At 41.8% G+C, this 24,601-nt stretch overlaps 1 protein-coding gene across 5 annotated transcripts in view; it reads right to left on the bottom strand.

Annotated features, from left to right (window-relative positions):
- Window positions 1-24,601, bottom strand: part of NRF1 (nuclear respiratory factor 1) — a 146,506-nt gene that overhangs the window by 29,113 nt on the left and 92,792 nt on the right. For 2 of the 5 annotated variants that reach the window (XM_040471985.1, XM_040471988.1), the window contains exons 6-11: window positions 20,377-20,535; window positions 19,402-19,599; window positions 18,686-18,787; window positions 14,691-14,849; window positions 12,134-12,291; window positions 4,508-4,632 (exon numbers count right to left, since the gene is read on the bottom strand). In XM_040471985.1, the coding sequence (XP_040327919.1) occupies window positions 4,508-4,632; window positions 12,134-12,291; window positions 14,691-14,849; window positions 18,686-18,787; window positions 19,402-19,599; window positions 20,377-20,535 (901 nt within the window). Of the gene's footprint in view, window positions 1-4,507; window positions 4,633-11,748; window positions 12,052-12,133; window positions 12,292-14,690; window positions 14,850-18,685; window positions 18,788-19,401; window positions 19,600-20,376; window positions 20,536-24,601 lie in introns of those variants that run through there. The other 3 variants (XM_040471986.1, XM_040471990.1, XM_040471989.1) reach the window with 3 other exon arrangements.

A 24,601-nucleotide genomic window follows, 5' to 3' on the forward strand; every position in this document is an offset into this window, starting at 1 on the left:
ATAATATATGGAAGCAGCCTAAGTATCCATCAATACATGAATGGATACAGAAGATGTGGTATATACACAATGGAATAATGTTCAGCCATAAAAAAGAATGAAATCTTGGGCCATCTGGGTGGCTCAATCTGTTAAGCGTCCGATTCTTGGTTTGGCTCAGATTGTCATATCACGGTTCAGTTTGTGAGATGGAGCCCCAGGTCAGGCTCTGTGCTGACAGTGCAGAGCTTGCTTGGGATTCTCTCTCTTTCACTGCTCCTCCCCTACTTGTGCGCATGCTCTCTCTCTCTCTCAAAATAAATAAATAAAACATTAAAAAAAGAATGGAATCTTGCCATTTGCAACAACATGGATGGGTCTAGAGAGTGTAATACTAAGTGAAATAAGTCAGAAAGACAAATACCTTATGATTTCACTTATATGTGGGATTTAATAAACAAAAAAAATAAATAAAAGGGGAATAAAGGAGAGACAAACGAAGAGGCCACCCCCCCCCCCCCCCTTTTTTTTAAAGATTCTCTTAGCTATAGAGAACAAACTGGTGGTTACCAGAGGGGAGGTGGGTCAGAGGATGGGTGAAGCAGGTAAGGGGATTACGAGTACACTTATCGTGATGAGCACTGAGTAATGTACAGAACTGTCGAATCACTATATTGTCCACCTGAAACTAATATAACGCTGTATGTTAAGTACACTGGAATTAAAATAAACTAAAAAAAACATTCTGCATGATAAAAATGGCATTTCAAATCAGTTTAGAAAGGATGGATTTCAACCTTTTATGGAATAAATGGTGCTGGAATAGATTATATAGGGGGAAAAAATCAATTCGGATCCCTACCTAATGCCATATTCAAAATAAATTCCAGATATTTCACAGTATTTAAAATAAAAAAATGAGACCATAGAAGAACTTCCATATAGATATTTATCTGATTTGGGGCCTATGCAAATGTAAAGGCAAAAGAGAAATAATTAAGGAAATAAAAATGAAAGTAACAGAAATAAAATAAAAATAAACTGAAAAAAAAAAAACACCTATTTGCAACGTATACAATTAAAGGGGTTATACCTTTAATATAGGATACTTTCTCAGCAGCTCTGGTGAGAGTCTTAATGGGACAATAGTTGAAACAGATGATCCCCATTACCTTTATTGATTAACTATGAACTATCTGCTTAGTTCCCCCGCCCCCATCTAGCTTTGAGGAATAGAAGGCGGCCGCATGAATATGCAATAAGATCTCAGACATAACAGCACCTCAGAAGAGGTGCCCAGGTGCCAACATAATTCCTATTTTTAATTATTTTTGCTGAAATAGGAAGGCAGAAAAAAGATGTGGGAGATCTGGTCCCCTGAAGATTGCTATCCATGGGTGGAAGGTCAGGTGAGAGGTGGTTATCACTCAAAGAGCTCCTCAATCCCTGTGTGGGCCTGCCTTTAGAGATTGTACAACCTTTTATAGTAAGATGTGGGGGGCTGGGGGAGGGCCGAGGAACCACTGTGAGAAAAAGAAAGGAAAAGAAAAGAGGTAAAGGAAGGCGCTCATGGAGAGGCCTTTTCCAGTCTTAGGCAATTCTATCTGCACTTCAAAGAAAAGAAAGCCGCCTGTGAAAAGCTTTACTTTGAACTAAACCATGAGATTCCATGAGACCAAAAACTCATTTAGTGCTATAGAAAAAGGAGGAGCATAAAATAAAGTAATACTAGTGCTTGAGTAGTCAGTCCCCTTAGTGTTGGGGCAGGGTAGAGTCCAGAAAAAAGGAGATGTCTACAGGGTGCAAGGTCTCTGTCCAATCTGCCTTGGTGACCCAGAAATTAAACTTCTGCCATGCACGCATGGGTTATCTCTAACTCGCACACCACCGTCCTACAGGACACTGCTTCATATCCTTGTGCTGCCTGGCCATCTCTCACCAGTTACTGTACTCTATCAAGCGCCATACCCAATGGTTCTCCATCTCAGAAGACACAAAAACTCCTCTGCTTCAGGCACAAACAAAATCCAGATTGCTCTTAGAAGAGCTGTCTGCTATGGTTTTATTTAAAACCTACTGTGGAATCTGGGATGTATTTCTTTTTCCCTGGTAGTGGTGTTTCCAAATAGCACACTGTTCTGCTACCATCTGGTTCTTCCTGATAATAAACTCTTCCTGATAATCAACTTGGTCTATCGGCTGACCCCATAAGGTTGCCATCACAGAAGTGACAAACTCTGGCAAGACAACACGGTCTGAAAGAACGATGAAAAGAGAATCCCTAAAAGACTACCCAGAAACCAAATTGGCTAGTTACATGGGAAAATTTTGGTTCTAGTCCCACAGCAAATCCTACAGCACTCTGGGTGAAATGTCAGAAGACAGAAGAAGCGTCAGAATTATTTGAATCATATCCAATATTAGAGTCATTTTCTGGATTCCCAAGGAAGAGATGAAATGATCGGCCTTAGCCTAAAATTGCTGGAGTAAGGCACAACTCAATGGCCTGATTTGACACAGAAAAGCTGTGCTGAGAAAGTGCTAATTCCAACCCTCAAGTCTTAGTTCAGCACATGTCAGTGGTCACAAACCGGGGATGGTATTCTTTGGGAACCACTGGCTTTTAGGATGTAGACCAGAATTTTCTCTTATCGCAAACACACAGCCAAAGACATGAAATCAACCCAACGGACTCACACAACCCTAAGGCTACAGAAAAGAGGCAGCTTCTAGGAATCAATAGTGGGTGTGGCTCAGCTTTCCCCCGACATGGCCGAATGGATCTATTTGGCCCGAGACCCACAGGGTCCAAATACTTACATATAAATTCATCTGAAAAGGTGAGGCTGAGAAGGAGCCAGAACGAGAAAGCTGTCTGTTCTCCTTGCCCAGACAGGTCAAGACCATTAGAAAGGATAACAGTCTCCTATCAAATGCAGGCAGAGAAGGATCTGTAGTAGTTCCATCGTAAATAACAGCAATTTGCACTTCAGAAGAATGTCACATAGCCAGATGTCCTATCTGTTCAAGGTAGATTAGGACTCAGATGAGGAACAGTGTAAGGTAAGGAAGTAGGGGTAGGACTCTAGCTAAAGAGGGAGGTTTTCCTTACTTCTTCCTGTGGTCCATTTCATCCTGAACATACCCAGCTGGAAGATGCCCTTTATCCTGCAGTGTTCTGGCTAAGATCAAGCCTATCCCTGTTAGGGTTAGTTCATGGAAGCCCTAGCCCTACAGAAAAAGCAGACTATAATTGTAGTTTTTTATTTTTCTGTTTTTGTTTGTTTTTTTTTTTTTTTAGGAAAATGATTCTCAGAAGCCACAGTGGCTCTTTACATTTCTTGTGTTAATTCTTCTTTGGGTGACAGACACAAACACATTCCTCTTCCCACTTCCAAAGGAGGACACAACTTGGGGTCTTTCTTCAAAGACTTTTCCAACTAACTCTATTCACTGATGAGGGACCTATCCTTTAAAAAGTTCCAGGCACTTTTCTTTCAGCTACTAATGTCAGTAAGGAACTTTCTGCCTAAATAAAAGTATGTTATTATTTATCCTCTTTTTAAGACAAAAGAAATCTCCAAAAACCATGGAGTACTTAGTTTGTTCTACTTAACCTAGTAGAGTAGTAGTAGTACCAGCAGTGTATGTATGTATGTATATGCATATGTACATATGTATACACACACACACACACACATACACACACACACACACACAGATACATATATACACGTTTCATTTTAAAAATTCAATAAATAATCAGCCAAATGGGGCTGGTCCTCCGTTTTGACCCAGAGTTCTGAGGCACTTCCCAGGGCAGCCCAAGTCTTGGTAACTGACTTCTGGAGCCTGCCGAAGTGGATGCAAAGAGCTGGGCTGGAGCTGTAAATTTTTGCCACCATATTTCTATGAACTTTATCCCTTTTGTTTATTCAGGAAGTCACCAATATCCAGGTAGTCAAAGAGCTGGGAAAGAAGGGAAGGGTGGGCGTGTGTAACTGGCTAAATCCAGAGGTCCTTGGTGAGGACACATTTAACAGGATGCAGACTCAGAGCACCAACCAGAAAAGTGCCCTCGTCACAGCTTGCTGGCTGATCTGAGATGGTGGTGCCTTTCTCAAGATGGAACGTTCTACCCTACCACAACGCACCCGCCCATGGGAGGACCTCTGCTATAGCAGAGGACATTGATCTACCCCATGGGAGAGTAAAGGACAAAATGTGGCCCGTGGCAAATTTTAAAGTACCTCTTGGTAAGTCCTGTCACAGCAAAACAGTTTTCAAATGAGCATTTCAGTTAGATATGCGTTATTATGGATTTTTTTTTCCCTCAGTAAACCCCAAGTCTCCTCCTAGTGAAAGGAATCAGAGGCTCCTAGGATTTTCCTAGGCATCAATTGCCTATCAATAAAGAAAAACTCAAATCAAAGCTCAACCTCTTTCTGAAGGGTCTGCTGTCAGTCATGTCATGAAGGTTTAAGTGGAAACGGGGAAGACATTCAATAAAATATTTATGCTCTCTTACCATTAGCATCTTGGACTCCAGTAAGTGCTCCGACAGCTGCTGCGGTTTCCCCAGACAAGACGATCTGTCCCCCTCCTTGCAAGGTAGCCTCGGCCAGTGTGGCGACAGCATGGGCGGCGGCTTCGCTGTGGGCAGAGGAACAGGAGAGGGGGACGTGTAAGTTGGATAAAGGTACAGCACTGCAGCAAGACAAACCATCCTTCCAACCCTTCCTTGGATCTCTCTACTGACTCCATGGGTATGAGCCTACCAGCGAATACTGGAGTCCACTGCTGCTGGGGAGAGCCAGGGGAATTTTTAAATGGTAACAGTAAGTAGCTAGAGAAACCCCAAGTCTTACAGATTTAAAGAGCTAATGTGAGATTTTCTTTAAATCTAGGAAACGGGTGTTTGAGGACAGAAGGCACTCACTGCCAGTGGAAGGTATGATCCACATTGACAGCGCGAAAGCCTGTCTGGTTGGTAATTACAAGGTTTTCTTGTTCTCTTTTCTCTTTATGGCAACACTAGGCAGATTACCTAACTGCCCTTTTGGGGACATTCACTTTCGAATGTCCCCTCTCTGTAAAGAGAGCTTTCATACTATTCTTCCCTTCTCATCTTGTCTCCAATAAACTTTTGCCTGCTGCTCAAAAGAACCCAAACAGACAAAACAAAAACTACCCTTTTGTAGCCGAGGATGACAGTACGAGGAGTCAACAACGTGGACCGGCTATTCAATTAATATTAAATAGTAACAATGTGGTTTATATGCGCGACTTCAAGTACAAAGTAATGGCTAACACCCTAACATCCTGCAAAGTCTAGGTGTTCTCTTTGCCTCACTATACCTGTGGGCAGTGCTAAATTAAGGCTTGAAATTTTAAATGATCACCATAAGCCCAAACTCCCAGCCTCTAGAAACACAAAGAAACAATAAAATCTCCCTTCCTTGCAAACACTTTGCAGAATAGAAAGGTATTAACCATCTGTTCATAGTGAGCACTATTCTGGCCGTTTGTATCCTATTTTCCTTTCTTCTTGTGATATGCTGGTCCCAAATGCACAAATACCATTTTTATTGATTCTATGATACCACAAACTAAAAATGCACCATTATTTTATGTGCCAGCAAGCAAGGAAAAAAAAAAAAAAAAGCCTGACAATTGTAGTACTGTGGTTTACCATTCAAATTTCAGAGATGTTAAAATGTGAAAGAAGCAGAAATTCAGCACCTCTCCTGGGAAAGTGTCAGCTCCCACTCGGCACGATTCCTGAAGGAGTATCAAACGTGGGCTCAGAGTGGAGGAGGTGGTGTCATTTAGTTTAGCAGGGGGGGCAAAGGCCTGGATTTGACACCAAATAAGCCAGATGAATAAACTTTGCTCTGAGTTGCAGACTTTGCCTAACTCTGACAGGCACGCTTCGTGGTCACAAGCTGTAGGCGGGGTTGGGTGAGGGACTGTGGACTGGTTAGGGTAGACGTGTCCTGACTATGGGCAAAGCAACATGTACCACACTCAGTAGCGTCACTTTCACTTAAGAAAGCCAGCAGACAAGTAAAGCAACTGACACTCTCATTTCCCTGGGGGAATAGAAGGATTCTAGGAAGCAAAGAAACCCAATGGATAGAAAAGTCTCATTAAATAGAATATTCCCACTCTCTTCCTAACGTGACTTAATTTTTATGTCTGTGTTCAAGCTATCTTTTTCTGATAATAAAATACATGTGGGAGGCTTGTAAAAATTTCATTAAGTATAAAAGAAACTAAAAATATCAGACATAAGTTATTTCCTTCTAATCTTAAATACAGCTTTAAACAGCTAATAATGAGGATTACACTTACTGCTACAGTTTTATAGCCTGCTTTTTTCACCTAACATTGTTTCCCCACGTAAACATTCCGACCTTTATTCAAAATAATAAATAAATTAAAATTGCTGATCCCCCTGCTCTTTTTCCTAATCATTTATCTGTGGCAACTTTTAATTTCCAGGCTTCCTTTGACTTAGTTCAAGGTTATAGTTATATATTTCAAATTTATTTGCTTCCTTTATAAATATTATAAACTTATAATAGTTGTGAATAATATTTATATTATATATTTTTATATATTTGCAAAAAATATAAATATATATATATATATTTTTTTAAGTAATCTCTATACCTACTGTGGGGCTCGAACTCACAACCCCAAGATCAAGAGTCCCATGCTCCCCTGAGTCAGCCAGGCACCCCCATTCATAAACATTTGGGGACTGAGCCTGAGCAAAAAGCTCACCAGTCATGGAGTGCACGTGCAGTCCGTAAAAATTAAGATCACCCTCCACTCAGAGGCACACTTCTTGGTGATGTGATGTCCAGGGCAGTCATTCCATGGTATCTATAACATGAATTTAGAACTAAAGGGGACCTTTGATCTGGAATTCCTATCAAGGCTATTCTTTACACTTTACATGGTAGACTTTAATTTCAAAGTCCTTCAAGAGTTTTTATTAGATATAGTAAAATGAGTGATGATTTAGTGTCTACATGCTTAATCTTTAACATTTTTCTAAGAAACTTATGTCAAATAACACTACCAGCCAAGTTTACAGTACCCAGGTGTCATTGATTAATGACAAAAATATTTCATACCCTGGCCTGAGACTTCCTAGAAAGCTGAAGAGTCTGTTCTTTCCGAAAAGCTGCAGCAGTGTGGTATTTGCAAGAAGGAAGCTGTATATGAAAACTGCTTATATGGAAATACTATCTTTGTTTACACATTACCTTGGTGACTGTTCATTCCCCAGTTTTTATCACAATGTGTATAATTTTATTTCTGTGACCATCAAAGGTGACGTCCTGCCAGTCTTGGAACTCCTGGACACGTGTTTGAGGTCCTTTTTTCTTTTTCTTTCTTTTCTTTTTCAAAATTTTTACATTTATTTTTTGAGAGACACAGAGAGACAGAGCACAAGTTGGGGAGGGGCAGAGAGAGGAGACACAGAATCTGAAGCAGGCTCTGAGCCGTCAGCACAGAGCCTGACAAGGGGCTCGAACTCACAAACCGTAAGATCATGACCTGAGCCGAAGTCGGATGCTTAACCGACTGAGCCACCCAGGTGCCCCGAGGTCATTTTCTTTAACAACTTTCTAAAATATGTTTGTAGAAGAAAGGCTGTGAACGAGCACAACCCTAGTGCAACCTGGGAGCAGCAGTCCAAGGGGGATGACAGGCCCATAGGCCAGTGAGGTTAGTTATTTCATCGGCTGCCAGAGGCCAGAGGCAAAGCAGCGAGGGAGGGATCTTTTCCATGGGGGCATAAAGACAACTGTGACTTCTGTGGTCAGCAGGCCTTCACTTCCAAATCTACTTTAAAACCGCTGACACGAGATTTCATGGAGAGAGGGCAAACTTACTGCTAGAAAAAGATGACCTTTAACTTCTAAGATGAAGAGGGATGAAAAGGGCTTTAAGCTACTGCTTCACAAGTTTTTGACAAATATGTCTAATTTTAAGTCAATAGTACTTTCATTTAAAAAAAAAACAGTAAATTTTTCCTCAAAAATATGATTCACTTTTTTTTTTGAACCCAGGGTCTTCACAGCAAAAGAAAAGCAACTCTAAGTTCCGGAACAAGAGGACTCAATGCGAGCCTTTGCTTTCCCATAGCGCCGAGTCACAGGAGACGGTAAAAATTGTCTTCGTGTCGACAGCACAGCGTCAATTTCTACTAGAGCAAATGTAGACTCAGTCTATGAATACTTATGTATCTGTATATGCAAGGGCTGTACTGACTTAAATTTACTTGTTTAAGAGGGAATATAATCCAGGACAGTTTAACCAACACACTGAAACATCAAATTAATCTTTTTATCGCAACAAACCACATGATGATTTCACTTCCTTTCCCCTCTGGTTGTTTGGCCGAATACTTTTTTTTTTTTCCAGCTGTAATGCTCTGCACTTCATTTGTTCATTTTGATTCTCTCCCCATCTCCTTTCTAAAGATGCTGATTTATATGTATTTTGAAAATAATTTAAAAAGTAACCAGTTTCCACATTTTTTAATGACTGTTTCTCCATACCTCTTTGGATTATTTATAATGCCAGGGTGGGCTATTTGAGCCCGGGGCCCTTGTTCCGACTTGTTACACAAAACTCTTTTAAACAGCGTGGCTGAAAAACAGGTCTGTCCTGCATCTGTCCTTATCCCCATCTCCCCTCCAACAGGTGAAGGAGCTCCTCGGTCTTCTTATTCCCCACCTGCCATGCTGTGCGGCTTCCCTCTCTCCCCTCACTCTGCGCCCACATCTGCCGCTTACGGCACAGCGGAGGGCAGGTGATCAGTAAAGAACCGTGCTTGTTCCAACCGCACCTGAAAGAGGCTAGAAGGAACCAGCGCTAAGAAATCACTTTGTTACCATGGGAACAAAGGCTGGATTTCTCAGTGTAGTTCTAAGATAATTTCCAGCAACAAATTCTGTGGTGAGGCTGGGAGTATCATCTCGTCCCACAAAGCAGCAAACACCAAGGGTGTGTGTCTTAAGTCCAAACTTCCTGCCACTGGCCAGTGGGTTACCTCTCTTGGAATCAGAAAGCCCCTAGTAGCCTGCTATAGTCTAGTCTTCGTTGCCAGGCTTGGTTTCTTCACCCCCAGCAGAGGCTGCAAAACACCATCCCCCAACACTCACTGGGTTCTGAACTGATTGCAAACAGATTTCAACATCTTTACTCCTCCTACATGCCACAGTGAACCATGTTCTCCTTCCTTTGGAGTAAACACTATAGCCACCGCAGCTGCATCTGAGTTTGTTAACAAGCCCTCAGGGGAAACCATTACTCTCTTTGCCTTTAGAAATAAGCCCTGCTCCTTACACTAAAGGGAGCCAGAATGGGCCTCATATTTTCCACTATGTGTAGGGTTCCCAGGACACTCACACTTCACTGGAATATCTAAGGTGCTGGCTCAATGAAATCAAGTTTTGCTGGTCTTTAATGGTTAGGCTCCATGCCACAGTAAGGGGTTACCAGGCCAGAGGAGGTTCCTACCCTGGCCATGGCTTTTTTAGGAAGTTTATTTGTGGTCCTTTCTCAAGGGAGTGGGGTTGGGCCAAAGTGTAAGGGCTCAAATAAGACTTTCACGTTATTGAAAAGCCACATGGTTCAATGGGCTAAGAAAAAGACTTTCAATCCCAGGTCACTTAGAGTACCCCTGGGTGAGTGCATGTGTGTGTGCGTGTGTGTGTGTGCACATGCGCGCGCTCGTGCACTCCATACCTAATCAACCACCAAGTCTGGCCACACTCCCTTCAAACTCACTTTACCGCCACTCTTACTATTTTAGTTTCCAAGTCTTTAACAAATCACACCTGGTCCACCTCTTCCTAACTGACCTTCTATTGCTAATCTGTTCTCATTATAAGCGATTCTGAATACACAAAATTGAAAATACAACTTAAATGATAACCCTCGGGTGCCTGGCTGGCTTAGTTGGTAGAGCATGTGACTCTTGGTCTTGGGGTTGTGAGTTTGTGCCCCACGTTGGGTGTAGCGATTACTTTAAAATAAAACCTTAAAAAAATGAAAAATACATGGTAACTGTAATTCCTGAAGTGCTAACTAGGGGCTGTATACTTCAATGAGAGTTTTATTTACATCATCTCCGTGAAACTTTTTTAATTCCATATGATGAGAATTAGCCTTATAATGATGAGGAAACCAAGGCCTAGGGGTTAAATTTCTCAAGATCAAATGGCTAGTAAGTGGCAGAGCTAGAATTCGAACCTGAATCTATGTGACCTCAGAACCTTCTTCTCAGCCACCCATACTATACAGCCACACGGAAGTCATTTGCGCGTCAGCTTATCGAGGCTTTCTAGTTATTTATCACAACCAATCTAAACTTCGGCTGACTCTTCTATTTTGGAGGGGGTGATCCCCTTCCTCTGAATTTCTGCAGTGCTCGTGGTGTGTACTACATGATTCAACAGTGCATTAAATTCTGAGGAATAGTGTTCACTGACTGTTTTACTTAAGTCAATTTCCCCAGTGTTAATAACATGACTTCTTTGAGGGCAGGCATGGTATCTTAGAGCGCTGTTTATTTACAACCTTACCTAGCAGAGTGCAGGCATGTCCTAAGAGTTCAGTGACTGTCTGAGACTAACAACAGCTGCTGCACATAATGGTGGCAGCAGACCTACCGTATGCCAGGCACTGATCTACGGATCTCGCACGCATTGGCTTTCTCAGTTCTCACAACACCCCTACCCAACAGGGGCAGCTGCTGTTTTTATCCCCATTTTACAGAAGAGGAAAGCCTGGGCACTGAATTCAAGTAAATTATCCAAGGTCAAACAGCTAAGTGGGTGATGGAGTTGTAGTTTAAACCCAGACTGTCTGGCTTCAAGGCCCACACTCTTAAATATTGGTTAAAATGCCTGGGTCCGCTGGAAAATAAAATTATGTCCGCAATGAAGAAGAAAAAGAATGATGTGGGGATAATCTTTTCTGTCAACAGAACCAACAGAAGGAAACCAAGCAGGGAACAATATAATTTAGTTTTGGAACCTCTCAATCACTGGAGTGTCCCACTCTGCAGCACCCTTCCTAAACATCCCTGAAAAGAAATATTTCAATGGTTTTTCCCAGTAAGCCAAAACTGATTTCAGAAAGTCACTGATAAGGAAAACATTTCCTGGACAGTCAGTAAAATCAGCTCTCAACATGGATTAAATGGATTAGTGTCCCTAACAAAAAGTAGTTTCAGGGTGACTGGGTGGCTCAGTCAGTTAAACATCCGACTTCGGCTCAGGTCCTGATCTCACGGTTCGTGGGTTTGAGCCCTGCGTCGGGCTCCGTGCTGAAAGCTCGGAGCCTGGAGCCTGCTTCGGATTCTGTGTCTCCTTCTCTCTGTCCCTTCCCCGCTCACTGTTTCTGTCTCTCAAAAATAAATAAGTGTAGGGGCGCCTGGGTGGCTCAGTCGGTTAAGCGTCCGACTTCAGCTCAGGTCATGATCTCGTGGTTCGTGAGTTCGAGCCCCACGTCGGGCTCTGTGCTGACACCTCAGAGCCTGGAGCCTGCGTCTCCCTCTCTCTCTGCCCCTCCCCTTCTTGCACTCTGTCTCTCTCTCTCTCTCTCTCTCTCTCTCAAAAATAAATAAATAAATAAATAAATAAATAAATAAATAAACAAATAAGTAAATAAGTAAATAAATGTAAAAAAAAAAAAGGTGGTTTCTTTTGTAGAAGTGAAAGAATGACTAAAAGCGATTTGTTTTGTAGGGTAAATAGAAAATCAATCCTGAAGCTTCTTGCTTTATTATATCCTTTGGTCCCATTAAAAACACAAAGTCCTCAAACCTTGCGTTTTTTGGTTTGTTAAAGGGCACAGAATAGGAGAAAGGAAAAGGGATCACGGTCTCTTGACCAGCAGACTCGAGCTGGAAGTCAGAAGGCAGGACTGGCTGTGGGAGTGGGTGACGGAGCGCAGGAACGGGCTGGGAAAGGCTGGTGATAAGTCAAATGACGATACTCCGTGGGCTGAGAGGATTAAGCTCCAACTGCCAACTGTGACAAACTGAAGTGCAACATTTCTGTTTACAACCTACAGGCAGGGGCAGATCCACTATCCTCATCTAGTCCCCCACCCCTGCCTCCACCTGTTGAGTGCCATGGTGACTGTAGCTCCCTGTTGCATCTCCTGAGAAGCTGCCACTGCGGCCTCTGCCAGTGACGCCACGGCCTGGGTGGCCTCTGATGCTTGCGTCGTCTGGATGGTCATCTCACCTCCTTGTAACGTGGCCCAATTTTGTTCCACCTGAGGCAGAGAGGACACGATAGTAAAGAATCAAAGTCACAAAAGGCTTATGATACATTGCTATGTGCTCAGCCAAATACAGACACATTTTTAAATTAGCATGACCTACAATGTACAGAACAGGGTTTTTAGTATGCTATCTTTTGTGTATGAAAAGGGGGGTATTAGAATATATATTTGAATTTACTTATATTTGCATAAAGAAATTTTGGAAGGACACAAAAGAAACCATTGAAATTATTTTCCTTGGTGTGTGTGGGGGGAAGGGAGTTGTGGGAATAGGTTGGATAGGAGACAGAAAGCAAGATTTTCCAATGTATACTTTTAAAAATATCTGAGACATATCAATGTATTACCTATTCTTTTGAGTTCTTTTGAATAGGTAATATATTGATACGGCTCAGATTGAAAATTTTGACTAAACCAAAAAATTTAAAAATCAGCACTTTTGAATAGACAGTAAATATAATTTTGAAAACATTCAAATGGTACCAAAGGGCACATAATGCCAGTACTCCAGACCTGGAGTACAGAGGTGATTACTGTTCCCTATTTCTTGTGTAGCTTTGCAGGGATAGTCTCTTTATATGCAAGCTTATTTACACACACACACTCACTATTTCCCCCTTTCTACTCCTTCCTAAAAAATATAAATGGCAGCATATTCTTTGTTATCTTTTTGTACCTTGCTTGTTTCGCCAACAATACATCTCTGAAATGATTCTATTTTGGAATGTATAGAACTGCTTCATTCATTCATGATTCATAACAATGGCTGCAAAGCATTGTATTGTAGAGGTACACCATGATTTATTTAACCAGCCATCTTTTAAAGGGCATTTAGGTAGTTTTTAGTCTTTTGCTATTACAAGCAATACTGTGATGGATATCTTTACATACTATGTTGTATATTTTTGGGGAGTCTATTTATAGAATGAATTCTTAAGAAGTGGGATTGTATATCAGTTACGCTGTATTTTAATTTTTGATGGAAACTGCCAAATTCAGGAAACAATTTTTTTTTTAATGTAGCAAAAACTGCTTGCCTTTTAGTCGGCGGGGAGGGGGGTAGAATTATGAAGAAACAAAATGAAACAAACAAAAAACTCTGGTGACAGGACGGATTAGATTTCAGGTGTGCAAGATTTAGCACAGGGGTTCTCAGCATCGGCACGATTAACATTTGAAGCCAGACAAGTCTTTGCTGTGGGGGGCTGTCCTGTGCCATGCAGGACGTTTAGCAGCATCCCTGGCTTCTACCTACTACCAGATGCTAACAGCACCCTCCTCGGTCATGAGAATCCAAAACATCTCCAGATATTATCAAATGTCCTGGGTGTGTGGCGGGCGGTGCCCTGAGAACCACATTTAGAGGTTTCTCAGTCCTAGATACCCGTGTCTAGTTACTTCAGTCGGTTTTGCTCGGTAAGTGTTAGTTGATGAATTATTCCCCCTCAAAAACAAAAAGCGGCAGGGACAGCGTGAAAGCAATTTCTATTCGAAAATATGGAAGGTGGCAAATCAATCAGCTCAGGTACAATGTTTCTATGGACTCGGGTCTCAGGACATTAGCTCTGCTTACTGGAACTCTTACTGTTCCTGATTCGTACTGCTTGGGCCCGGTGAGTGGAGAACCCGTGCCTCCTGCATGTTTACTGCGTCCCAAGCTTAGGAGAGGTAGAGATTTAAAATGCCTCCTGCTTTGGTTCTATGACCACACTTAGATTATGATGGTGCTTCTCAGAATGCCTGTCAAAAGCCTCCCAGAAAATGGGACACTCCTTTGAACTACCCTAGTTTTCGCCCTGAGTTCGCACAGGCAGTGGCTTGTGCCAGCAAAACTTCAGGGCCCGTCACTAAGAGGCAGAGACATCCCACTTCCTTCCCTTAGAGCTGCAAATTTGCCCACTTGGGAACTCACAAAACTCTTGCTTCCCGGGAGTTAGTATCTCTTTGATTTCATTACTCCAGTGAGTGTCAGTGTAAATAATGCCACTTTCAACGGCAAGCTACACCGCGAATCCGCAGATGGTCTATGATTGCGCTCAAAACATCAGCCGAAGCCGGCCAGCCCTGTCACCTTTTGCCATTAAACAGTCTTCCTCTTTCCAGATCTGCCCGTCTAGATTTTTGCCCATCCCACTGCAGAGCTTGGCCTAGTGCAGCTCTCCCAAGACTCAGACTCCAATGGTAGCAATTTAATGTATACACATTTAGTTACAACTGTATTTGCAGTAAAAATGGTATTAGAAAGTTGCCATATACAGTATACTTTAAGGAAGTTAAATTATATGGCATGAAAGATTAATGGATGGTGGCAAAGGGTAGAGAGGAAGTAGGAAGAAGAAGCAGACGAAGAGATTTCTATTCAGAATAATGGCAGGTGATAAATAAATCACTTGGGTGTTAACATTTCTTTGGAATTTCCTATTCTTCAGCCTCAGTGCTTTAGTTGTATTTGCTTGAGCTCTTGTTGCTCTCCCTTTCCATCTGTTGGGAGCCACTGTGTGGTTATCTATGCCGGATGTCACCATGTCCCAGAGAAAGGGCCCCAAGCCCTAGGAGGGAAAGATATTCAGAGGATGTACAGTTAGCATCAATGCTTTTCTGAGAGACCCACTCCAACGAGGCCCTCCAAACTGTGGTTACTCTTATCCCTCTAGCTACAGTGAACCCCGAGGCCCTTCCACGCTTTCCCAGCGCAGTGCGCTGCATGCACTCCTTTTCATAGGAACACAACTCCTAGCTGTGCTTCCCGTTCACCCTTCTAGTCTGAACTCAGGTGAGCCCGAAGGAGCCCAGACAACTCCACTCCCCTATGGTCCAAGGCTCAGGACCTCTCCTCTGTGTTCCACAGCACCCCAGGCTTGCTTCTACTAAATTCTTACCTCATTGCCATTGTGCTTTGGTATGTTTTTCTCTACCACCTACCTGTGTGCTCCTGAAGAGCAAGAGCAGCCTTTAATTTCCTGTATCTACAGAATCTACAGTACCTGGCATAGGGCTCAGAAAGTATACTGAATGGCAGGATGGAGAACGTATTCCTTTATTCATGTTTTCCTACTTGTTCTTTAGCCTACCTGGATCTCAGTTAAACTGACATTTGTTTAAAAAAAAACCATCTAAAGTAAGTCGTGCTACTGTTATTGTTACGTGTTGATGGTTCAGTTTTAAATTCATGTCTCCGGGGTGTCTGGGTGGCTCAGTCGGTTAATCGTCCGACTCTTGATTTCAGCTCAGGTCATGATCTCATGGTTCGTGAGTTGGAGCCCCACATCGGGGCTGTCTGGCATTATTCTCTCTCTCTCATCTCTCTCTGCCCCTACTGCACTTTGCACTCTCTCTCTCAAAATAAATAAACTTCAAAAAAACACAAAAAAACAAAAAAACACAACTTTAAAATTCAGGTCTCCAATGTCTTTGTGCTTTGGTTTCTTCTTCTTCTAACAGAACCACATATACCATGATAATCAGATACCATTCTATTTCAAAATTTGACTTTCCTGCCACTTAAATGCAATTAACATCACCACTACCAACTGGTGGTCTTATCACACAACAGAGTAAATTCTCAAACTCATGTGCATTTGCAAATATGCCATCAAAACTGAAATTGTATAAATACTTTGAAATCAACATAGTTTATTTCACAATATTTTGAAATTCTTTCCTTGTTCATTTCTAAATGTCTATGCAACTTGTTCTGTGTCCTTAATTAGTTTAAAGCTGCCTAAGGTGAGAGATTTTTTTATTTCTTTGAAACTACAGTCAACCCTGGAACAACACAGGTTTGAACTCTCTGGGTGTGCTTATAAGTGGATTTGTTTTTCAATAAACACAGTAGTACAGTACTGTAAGCGTGTTTTCCTTATAATTTTCTTAATATTTTCTTTGGCTTGTTTTATTGTAAGAATACAAGATACAACACATATAACATATAAAATACGTGCTAATCGATTGTTTATGTTATCAGTAAGGCTTCTGCTTGATCGTAGGCTATTAAATTTTGAAGGAGTCAAAGTTGTACGTGAATTTGACTGCACAGGGGGATCAGCGCCCTTATCTCTCATGCTGCTCAAGGGTCAACTGTACTTAGAATTACTGGGTATTCTGAGCACACAGAGTACTCAAAAAGAGTACTCAAAAGGATTTGGGAGACCATATATTACCACAAGAGACAGACCCCCAGTGGTCCTTCTAATAAATGTAACTAAAGGTAACTAACTGGATTTCGAAGGCAGTGTGGTCTAATGGTAAGAGCTCCCTCTCACAGGCAAGGTTAGGATAACAAAATGACCTCACAACTTCTAAATGTGTAGGTATCGTTTATTTTTGTAGAGTACTTTCTATTCCTTGGGAGAAAAGATGCTAAATAAAAGGCAGTAGGATGTTTTTACTGAGTCATCTGATGTAATGTTTCATTAACTTGATGTGGTCTTATCTGCCGTTAAGTAGTGAGGTATTTTGAGTAATTTCAGTTCTTACGGCTCACAACTGAGAGGCTAACAACCATGTCAACATCTAGGACAAATGAGAAGCCAAATAAATCACACTATAAAATGGAAAACATTTTGTCACTTTCTGAGATAACCTGTGCTTCTTCTCTTTGTTTTGTTTCATTGGAAGTGTGGGAGGAGTTCCTTTTTTTTTTTTTTTTTTTTTTTTTTTTTAATCTGACTGAATTTGGGTGTGTACCAGCAGGCTATTTCTGTCATCCACCCACTTCTACAACAGATGACTTATAAATAATGTTAGTGTGCTGAAAAAGCCCTACGTAAGTAACTGAGATTTTTTTTTCTTTATTCTTCATATTTTTCCGTGAACTTCTGAATGTGTTAATTACCACCATATATGTGAAGTTATTTAGTAAAATGGGCTCCAAAGAATTAGTCCCTAGAGAAGTGTTTAAGAAACACAAAGTCACTTTCTTTAAATAGTATCACGAAACATCCAGTAGGGAGGAGATATGGTTGATAACTTTGAGTAAGTCAAAGAGTGAACAAATTCAGTAAACACACCCACCACTGTCTTTTCTCTCTCTTTCACACTTCAAGGAGAGCCCTCCAGTTTTAGTGTTTGGGGACTGACGAGTTTTTCCCTCAGCTATTCCATACTCTTACATGATGTTTATATACTTCTAAAGGTAAATATCCTGTTGACTGTTACCTTTCTATACTGCAAAACCAAACGCTGGCTCCTGCCCCCAAACCTCAGACTCCCTAGCTGGAAACAATCTCTCCTGAAGGCATGGACCACTGTGCAGCATGTCCTACAGCATGGACCATGGTTCATTTCTGCAGACATTTCTCTCCCCCTCCAGACAGGAGCTTCTTGAGGAGCAGGGTTCCTGTGTAAATCAACTCCACGCATCTAACACATCATTGCGTTATGGCAGGGGCTCACTTCATGCTGGCTGACCGGGTAGCCCGGTTGTTTCTCTTCATCCCCCTAGCCATGAGACTTTTATCAGTTCTCTCCCTTTCCTGAGTTGCACAAGTGAAAATGACTTTGTGGTGTTCTGAGTGGAAATGCACCATGGTTTTGAACAAGGGTACCTTTAGCTTTATTTCTAACACTGCTCTTTGACATTTGTTCGCTGTTTTTCCCACTTCACGGGTATACCACCCTGGTACCTTTAGGGGAAAAGCCTGCAGTGCCTTAACGAACCCTTTCCTGACCTTCACTGATGGCTCAGAGCTCAGAGCCTAGACAGCAGTTTCTAAACGTGTTACACAGCTCCGACACTTATTCTGTGACTTTGGGCAAGTCACCTAACCTCTACATGTTTCCGTTTTCTCATCTATAAAGTGAAGATGATAACAGAACCTATTCTTAATAGAGGGTTGAGCACTTAGTTTATCAGGTGCTCAGTTAAAGGTAGCTACCTTTAGGTTAACATCCCATGGTTACCTTGATTTTGGTAGAGGAGTATTTTCTCATAAAGTCTTTTCAAAGGCATATTTAAACTGTAATAACTGATGACTACTGATTTACAAACATATTTATCCCTTCAAAGAACTCTTTGGTCAGCTCTAGTTTTAACGATCTAATTGTTAAAAAATTAAGCCCAACGATTAAATTCTTTGGGATTCACAGCATAGAAGTATGACACAGATAATCTCTTTTTGCTATGTATTATACAAAAATGCTATATTGCAAACGTAAAGTTGTAAGTTTCTGACTGCTCTAAATCATAAAGATCTAGGACTTTCAATTATTATAATTCATATACACAGCATGAGATACTCTGCAAAACTGTCATGGTCTGATGTTTCAAAAGGTTTATGCTACAGATGTGTAAGCTGCCTGGTGTCGTTATCTTCTGGACCCTAACTACTCCCTCACCTACACATTTAAGTATTTAAGCAGCTGCAGAACAAATCCTCTTTCTTACCTCTCCATCAGCCACAGCAGAATAATTCACTTGGGCAACAGTGACTGTGGTTGGCAATTCTGAAGCATCAGCCAATGTGGCTACTGTTGCCCCTGTACCAACCTAAAGAAAAATATGGAAAGTGAGATGTGTCAGTGGATGGATTCTTCTACCTTTCCTTTACTCAAGAGTCAAGATTCATTTAATCCACAATTTAGCATAGGTACTGGTTAATATGCTTCGTAATGTGAAATGAGTTTCTAAAGTCGTCTCAGACACTTACAGGAGTTCCAGAATTTTATTTCAACCAAATAAATCAATATTAGAAGCTATCATGTTTCACCATCGGTGCCCAGTATCAGTCAACCAACTTTCTACTCTTATCCCAATCTGAATTTTAGACGTTCCCTATCTACTAACAAATTGCGTTTTACCTCAGAAGAGGTAATTTAGAAGGAATAGCTCCTAGCCCCTGACAGAATGAAAGCATAAAAAAGATGCTATTTTTATAGTGCTTTATTCGGGAAATGTCCAGAAAAGCTATCTTATAGCTCTGTAGCTAACAAACTGGGAACAATTTAAAATATTTTTTAAAAATAAATTTCAGATAGAAAGATCTTGAGGAGCTTTAAAAAGTTACATAAGGGTTTACATGAAGCAAACTTTCTCCAGTCTGAGGTGAGGTGCCCACCGGTCCACCTCAGAAACCACAGTTTCGTAACCATAGTTTTACTCACCTGGATAAGTGAGACAGTGCCGTCAGGGTTACTAAAGGTCTGGACTACGGTCTGTGATGGTACAAGATGGGCTATACTGTGTGTGGTTGTGGCCTGTGTTTGTGTTTGCTGATCTTCAAAAGCATACAAAAGGTCCTCCCGCCCATGCTGTTTATAACAGTTTTTAACTATGGTCCGTAGTGCCTGGGTCCATGAAACCTGTCACCAAAAGACCAAAAGAAAAGCACATTTAAAAAGTCACAAAGAATGTTGGTCATTCAGTCCCACTACGGAATAAGCAGCTGCTTATTTAACAAACCAAATCCAACCTACACAGAGTGAGCTCCCTTAGGCCGATTGTGGCACAAAGAAACTCGGCACTGAACGCCAAAGATCTCCCACCGGTTTCCTTCCTGAGCAAAGTCTGGTTTAGGTTTTGGGTTTTATACCCCATCCTAACCTGAGGCCGACTCTTAAACTTCTCACAAAAGACGCTTACTCTTTTGCCAAGAATTTTATGTTGATTCCCAATAAACTTCCAAGCTAACTAAGAAACAAATATGCAGAAAAGGCAAGGGATAACAATTAGTTGAGTTCACCTTTTTAAAAAGTGTCGTTATCAGCCGCCTCCGCCAACTTCATGTCTAATTCTATTATTTATATTTTTCAACGGTGGTTCTTGCTAACCAGGAATAAAGACATTTCTAAGTCTTTGAAGTAATTAATACTTTTTTGTGAAGTTTCTTCCGTTTTTTCCAATCATCTCATAATATAAAAACTGCTCCAAAAGGCAACTAGGCAGAAGGAAGTGTAAATTCAGGGACCCAGCCCACGTCTACAGTGATGATGTGATGAACGGGAAAGGCTGCAAATCAGAGAATGTCAAACTTCTTTTGGGAGATAGGTTCAACTATCACACACATGTTTTTAGGCTTTTTAGCATAGTTGGTTCAGAACGGAAAAACAACAGGCTACTCAGGTCTGAGAAACCCTCACCCTCTGCTTTTGCTCTTCTGTGCGGACGTCGCTCCGGACGTTTGCCCACGGGATATCTTCAGGCCACCAGATGGGCTTGCAGCTTTCTTTGCCCCAGCCTGGTTTTCCCCGACCCGTGGAGTACTTGAGCATCTCTGGAATAAATGCCCGAAGCTGGGCCTAGAAGACAAGAGTGTGGTCATCAGCAGTCATGAAAGACATCTGGGATGCCTTTGTATCTTCCACCGAATTCTAAGATAATAAAACAGAGAGCTTTCCTGGAGGGTCCCAGAGAATTCCAAGATGTGAATGATGAGAACCCATTGTTTTCCACAGGTTACCACAGCTCCATGGGTGACTGAGAATTATACGTGTGTGTGTGTGTGTGTGTGTGTGTGTGTGTGTGTTGGTAACGTATACATTAAGCTGTATTTCACAGCCCCTACTTGTCCTTAGAAGATGAATACCTGCCCTCAAGTTTGATTTCTCCCTAAGATACTACTGATGATATTTCCCTCATTTCCCTTCCACAGTTTTCCATGCATTCAAGGTGTCTAACAAAGTCAACATGTTTTCAGTATTGTGCTGGAGTTAGGAAGCTGGCAATTAGATAGGGGAAATAAGAGGTGAGGAGCAGGCAGGATCATCATTATTTGTAGGTGATATGACTGTGCGTCTGGAAAACCCCAGAGAATCAAATGAAAAACTACTATAAACAGCAAGAGAATTCAGGAAGCTGGTTGTTTACAAACAGGAGAATAAACAGGCTCTACTTAAAAAGGGAAAATGACCCTAAAGCTTTTCCTGAAAATTTCTAGTATGCTAGGCCAATGTCTGTGAGTCTGACATACAAATGGAGTCAAGCATATGTCACCTTAAACACATTATGGACTTCATGCAGATTTATTTTACAAACTGAATCCAGACCAAGCAGGTGTTAAACCAGAGACAACGGCCATTCTTTATCTCCTGGCACAGTAACCATATTGAGCGTATATGTTGGAGGAGAAGGGGAGCCATCCCTCCCCAGACCTACTGCTTTCCTTTTAACCCCTGCAACACTTCAGAGATCAGCAGCATCCTTCAACTAAGGACACACTCACACTGCCTCTATACCTAAAGACCAAAAGGATAAGACAATTTCGGCAATGAGTCAGACCCAAGGACATGGGCTTGCAGGTGTAAAAGAGAGAGAAGCTGGGGGGGGGGGGGGCAACAGAAATGGAAATGCTTAAGTATTAATGAGAGAATGAGTGCAACACCACTTTTATACTGAAGAGCCTATTTAAATATCAGGTGTTCTTATTTGAATAATATTTTACCAGAAGATGATACCAATTCTTATATAATTATCATATCATATAATAATAGGGAATCATGCTTCCCTAATAAACAGAGCTCTGGTTGACAATATTTACACCGTCAACCCTTGCGCCCAGCCTGCCACTTCACCTCCCCGAGTCCGCCTCTCCCAGACAGTCTCCTGCCTACAGGATATGATATAATACACTCCATATATATTTGGCTCTGCGACATCAAGCAGCAGGCTAATAGAAATGTATCCGTTTGCAAACCCAGGCTATCAGCTGGCTCATGAGGTCATCTCTTCAGTTATTTTAAGAAAGTGCATCTCAAAGTCATTTTTCCCTTTATCTTAGTTTCCTGGGAGTGTGTCTTTTTCTAGCCTCAGACACAGAGAGAAGGAAAAGGCTTAATCCTCACACACAATATTTGCGTTTCCTCATATAAAAAAAAATGGCTTTCGTCCGTCTCTTTTCTTCTAACCCCATGAACGAACATTCTCCAAAAGGAGAGTTCTTTATATGTGTACCTAGCAGAGGCTGGAGATAATGAAATAAGAAGGCTAAATACCTTTAAATTAACAAAGGACGCCAGTGTTCAGAAAGAACTCGCTGTCAGAGTCTGCTCAAATCCCGCCTGGAACCTCACGCATTCTCTAATTCTGACTTCCAGCTTCTGATGCCCCACCCGTTCGCACCACAGTCTCCCACACTCCCCAGTCCTGGGTCACCCTGGCACATGGCTGTCTTGCATTTTGGCTCTCTCATATCAGGCTTTCCCCTGGGTTTCAAGGACTCATAGGTTATGGGAAGTGTGGGCAGAGCACCAGCCTACTCGCTTCAAAGCCTCCTCTGCCCTCTCTCCAACCACCTATCTTCTTGAAGTCTTACTCTTGGCCAGGAGAACCCCACCTTCTTTCCCTAGACAGCCAAGCTCAAAATCTCGGTCAGCTTTACCTCTTTCCTTCAAACCCATCTAGCTACTCCACGCAGGTTCAGCTCTTTCTTCTTTGAAGTGCCTGGGCTCTCCATCACTTCTTCTCTAGTCCCACCTTTGTCCCCACTTCCCAGCCCAAGGCTAGTGCATCCTTCCAGATGACCTTCTTGTGTAATTCCACATTCTCCCCTCTCTTCCCATCCCATGTATCCTTAACAGACAGGTTTCCCTAAATGCTGTGCAGCTCCAAGGCTCAAAAACTTTCAAATGGCTTCTCACTACTAGCAACTCAACTGGACTCCTCTGTCCAGCTTTGCCACCTGCCACAGCCTGGCCTCCCACCACACTCAGTTTCTGCTAATTGCCAACAAGTAGCCTTGGTCCTCATTAGGTGAGTCTCTGCACTGTCTTATAAACTGAACTCATTTCTGCTTCTATGCCTTCGGATTTGTTCCCCCCATGGGAGCACCTTCTCAAGCTCACGCTTCAAGCCGACACTTGTTCCCTATTGCCCAGAAAATCCCACATTCTTTGTGAAATAGATCTTGACTACTTCTTGAGTCAGTTTGTTCTCAATCACTCAATAAGAACACAAGCTCTAGACTCAGAGAGTTGGCTCGGAACACTAGCTCGCTCTCTGAATCTTAATTCCCTCAACTGCAAAGCAGTAATGATAATGGCAAGCATATAGGGTCAATTCAAAGGATCACATAGTGGGTATATATACATAGCTGCATTGAATGAATAGCAGTTTTACTATTATTACTTCAGTCATCAGCCCTCTTTTTTTTTTTAAGTTTATTTATTTAATATGAGAGAGAGAGAGTGCCTTGGGAGAGAAAGGATCCCAACAGGCTCATTGTCAGCACAGAGCACGATGTGGGCGTTGAACCCACAAACAGTGAGATCACTACCTGAGCCAAAACCAAGAGTCAGACATCCAACCGACTGAACCACCCAGGCACCCGCCTCTTCAAATTCAATGAAAAAACCAATGTTCTGAAATGGTTTTCTAATACTAAACACAGTGATGTACGGAAAGACATTTATCCTTAGTTCTTCAAGGTGGGTATGGTGAAAAAATGCAGAAGAGGCAGAAGAATGAGTTTGTAAGTATCTGTGTAAATATGGTTGAAGAAGAGAAATAAAGAATGCTAGAATAAAAAAGCGACCATCTAGACCAATTCCATGCCTTTAGGAAGGGAGCTATTACTCACATGCCCCAATACATAGATAGTGCAGGTGATTTGTTCTGCGGGATCTTCAAGCATTAAAAAATTTTTTTTCCTTTTTTAATATTTATTTATTTTTGAAAGACAGAGCACGAGCCAGGGAGGGCCAGAGAGAGAGGGAGAAACAGAATCTGAAACAGTCTCCAGGCTCTGAGCTGTCAGCACAGAGCCTGACGTGGGGCTCGAACTCACAAACCATGAGATCATGATCTGAGCTGAAGTCAGACGCTTAACTGACAGAGTCACCCAGGCGACCCTGAGCATTTTTTTTAAAGTGTACAAGCAGATTACTACTGGAAATTATTAGAAAATGGGGCTCAGTGTAACCATAATTAGAAGAAAGAGAGAACGAGACCTAGGAAGCCTGTCAAAGATGTTCTATGTGTCAGAAACCTGGACAGGAAATGTTTCAAAGCTCTGGGAAGAAGAGAGTAGGAGAGACAAGCAACACGGTGGAGCGGGCGGGTGCGGGGGGGGGGGGGGGAGGGGGGGATAGTTATGCCCACAGGCAAAGACTTCCATTAACAGTTAAAAAATGGGACCAGAGGGTGGGTGATGGGTATTGAGGAGGGCACCTTTTGGGATGAGCACTGGGTGTTGTATGGAAACCAATTTGACAATAAATTTCATATATTGAAAAAAATAAAAAAATAAAAAATGGGACCAGAGTGCAATGTAACTGCTGGTGTACAAATTCTGATTCAGAGGCAGATTTTAGATTTTTATTAATTACCAACTGTATAAATTTGCTCACATATCAAAACAAGAGGTAAAAA

The sequence above is a fragment of the Herpailurus yagouaroundi genome, unplaced genomic scaffold (genome assembly GCF_014898765.1).
Source record: "Herpailurus yagouaroundi ecotype Mexico unplaced genomic scaffold, PumYag 100, whole genome shotgun sequence".
NCBI classification, from domain to species: Eukaryota; Metazoa; Chordata; class Mammalia; order Carnivora; family Felidae; genus Herpailurus; species Herpailurus yagouaroundi.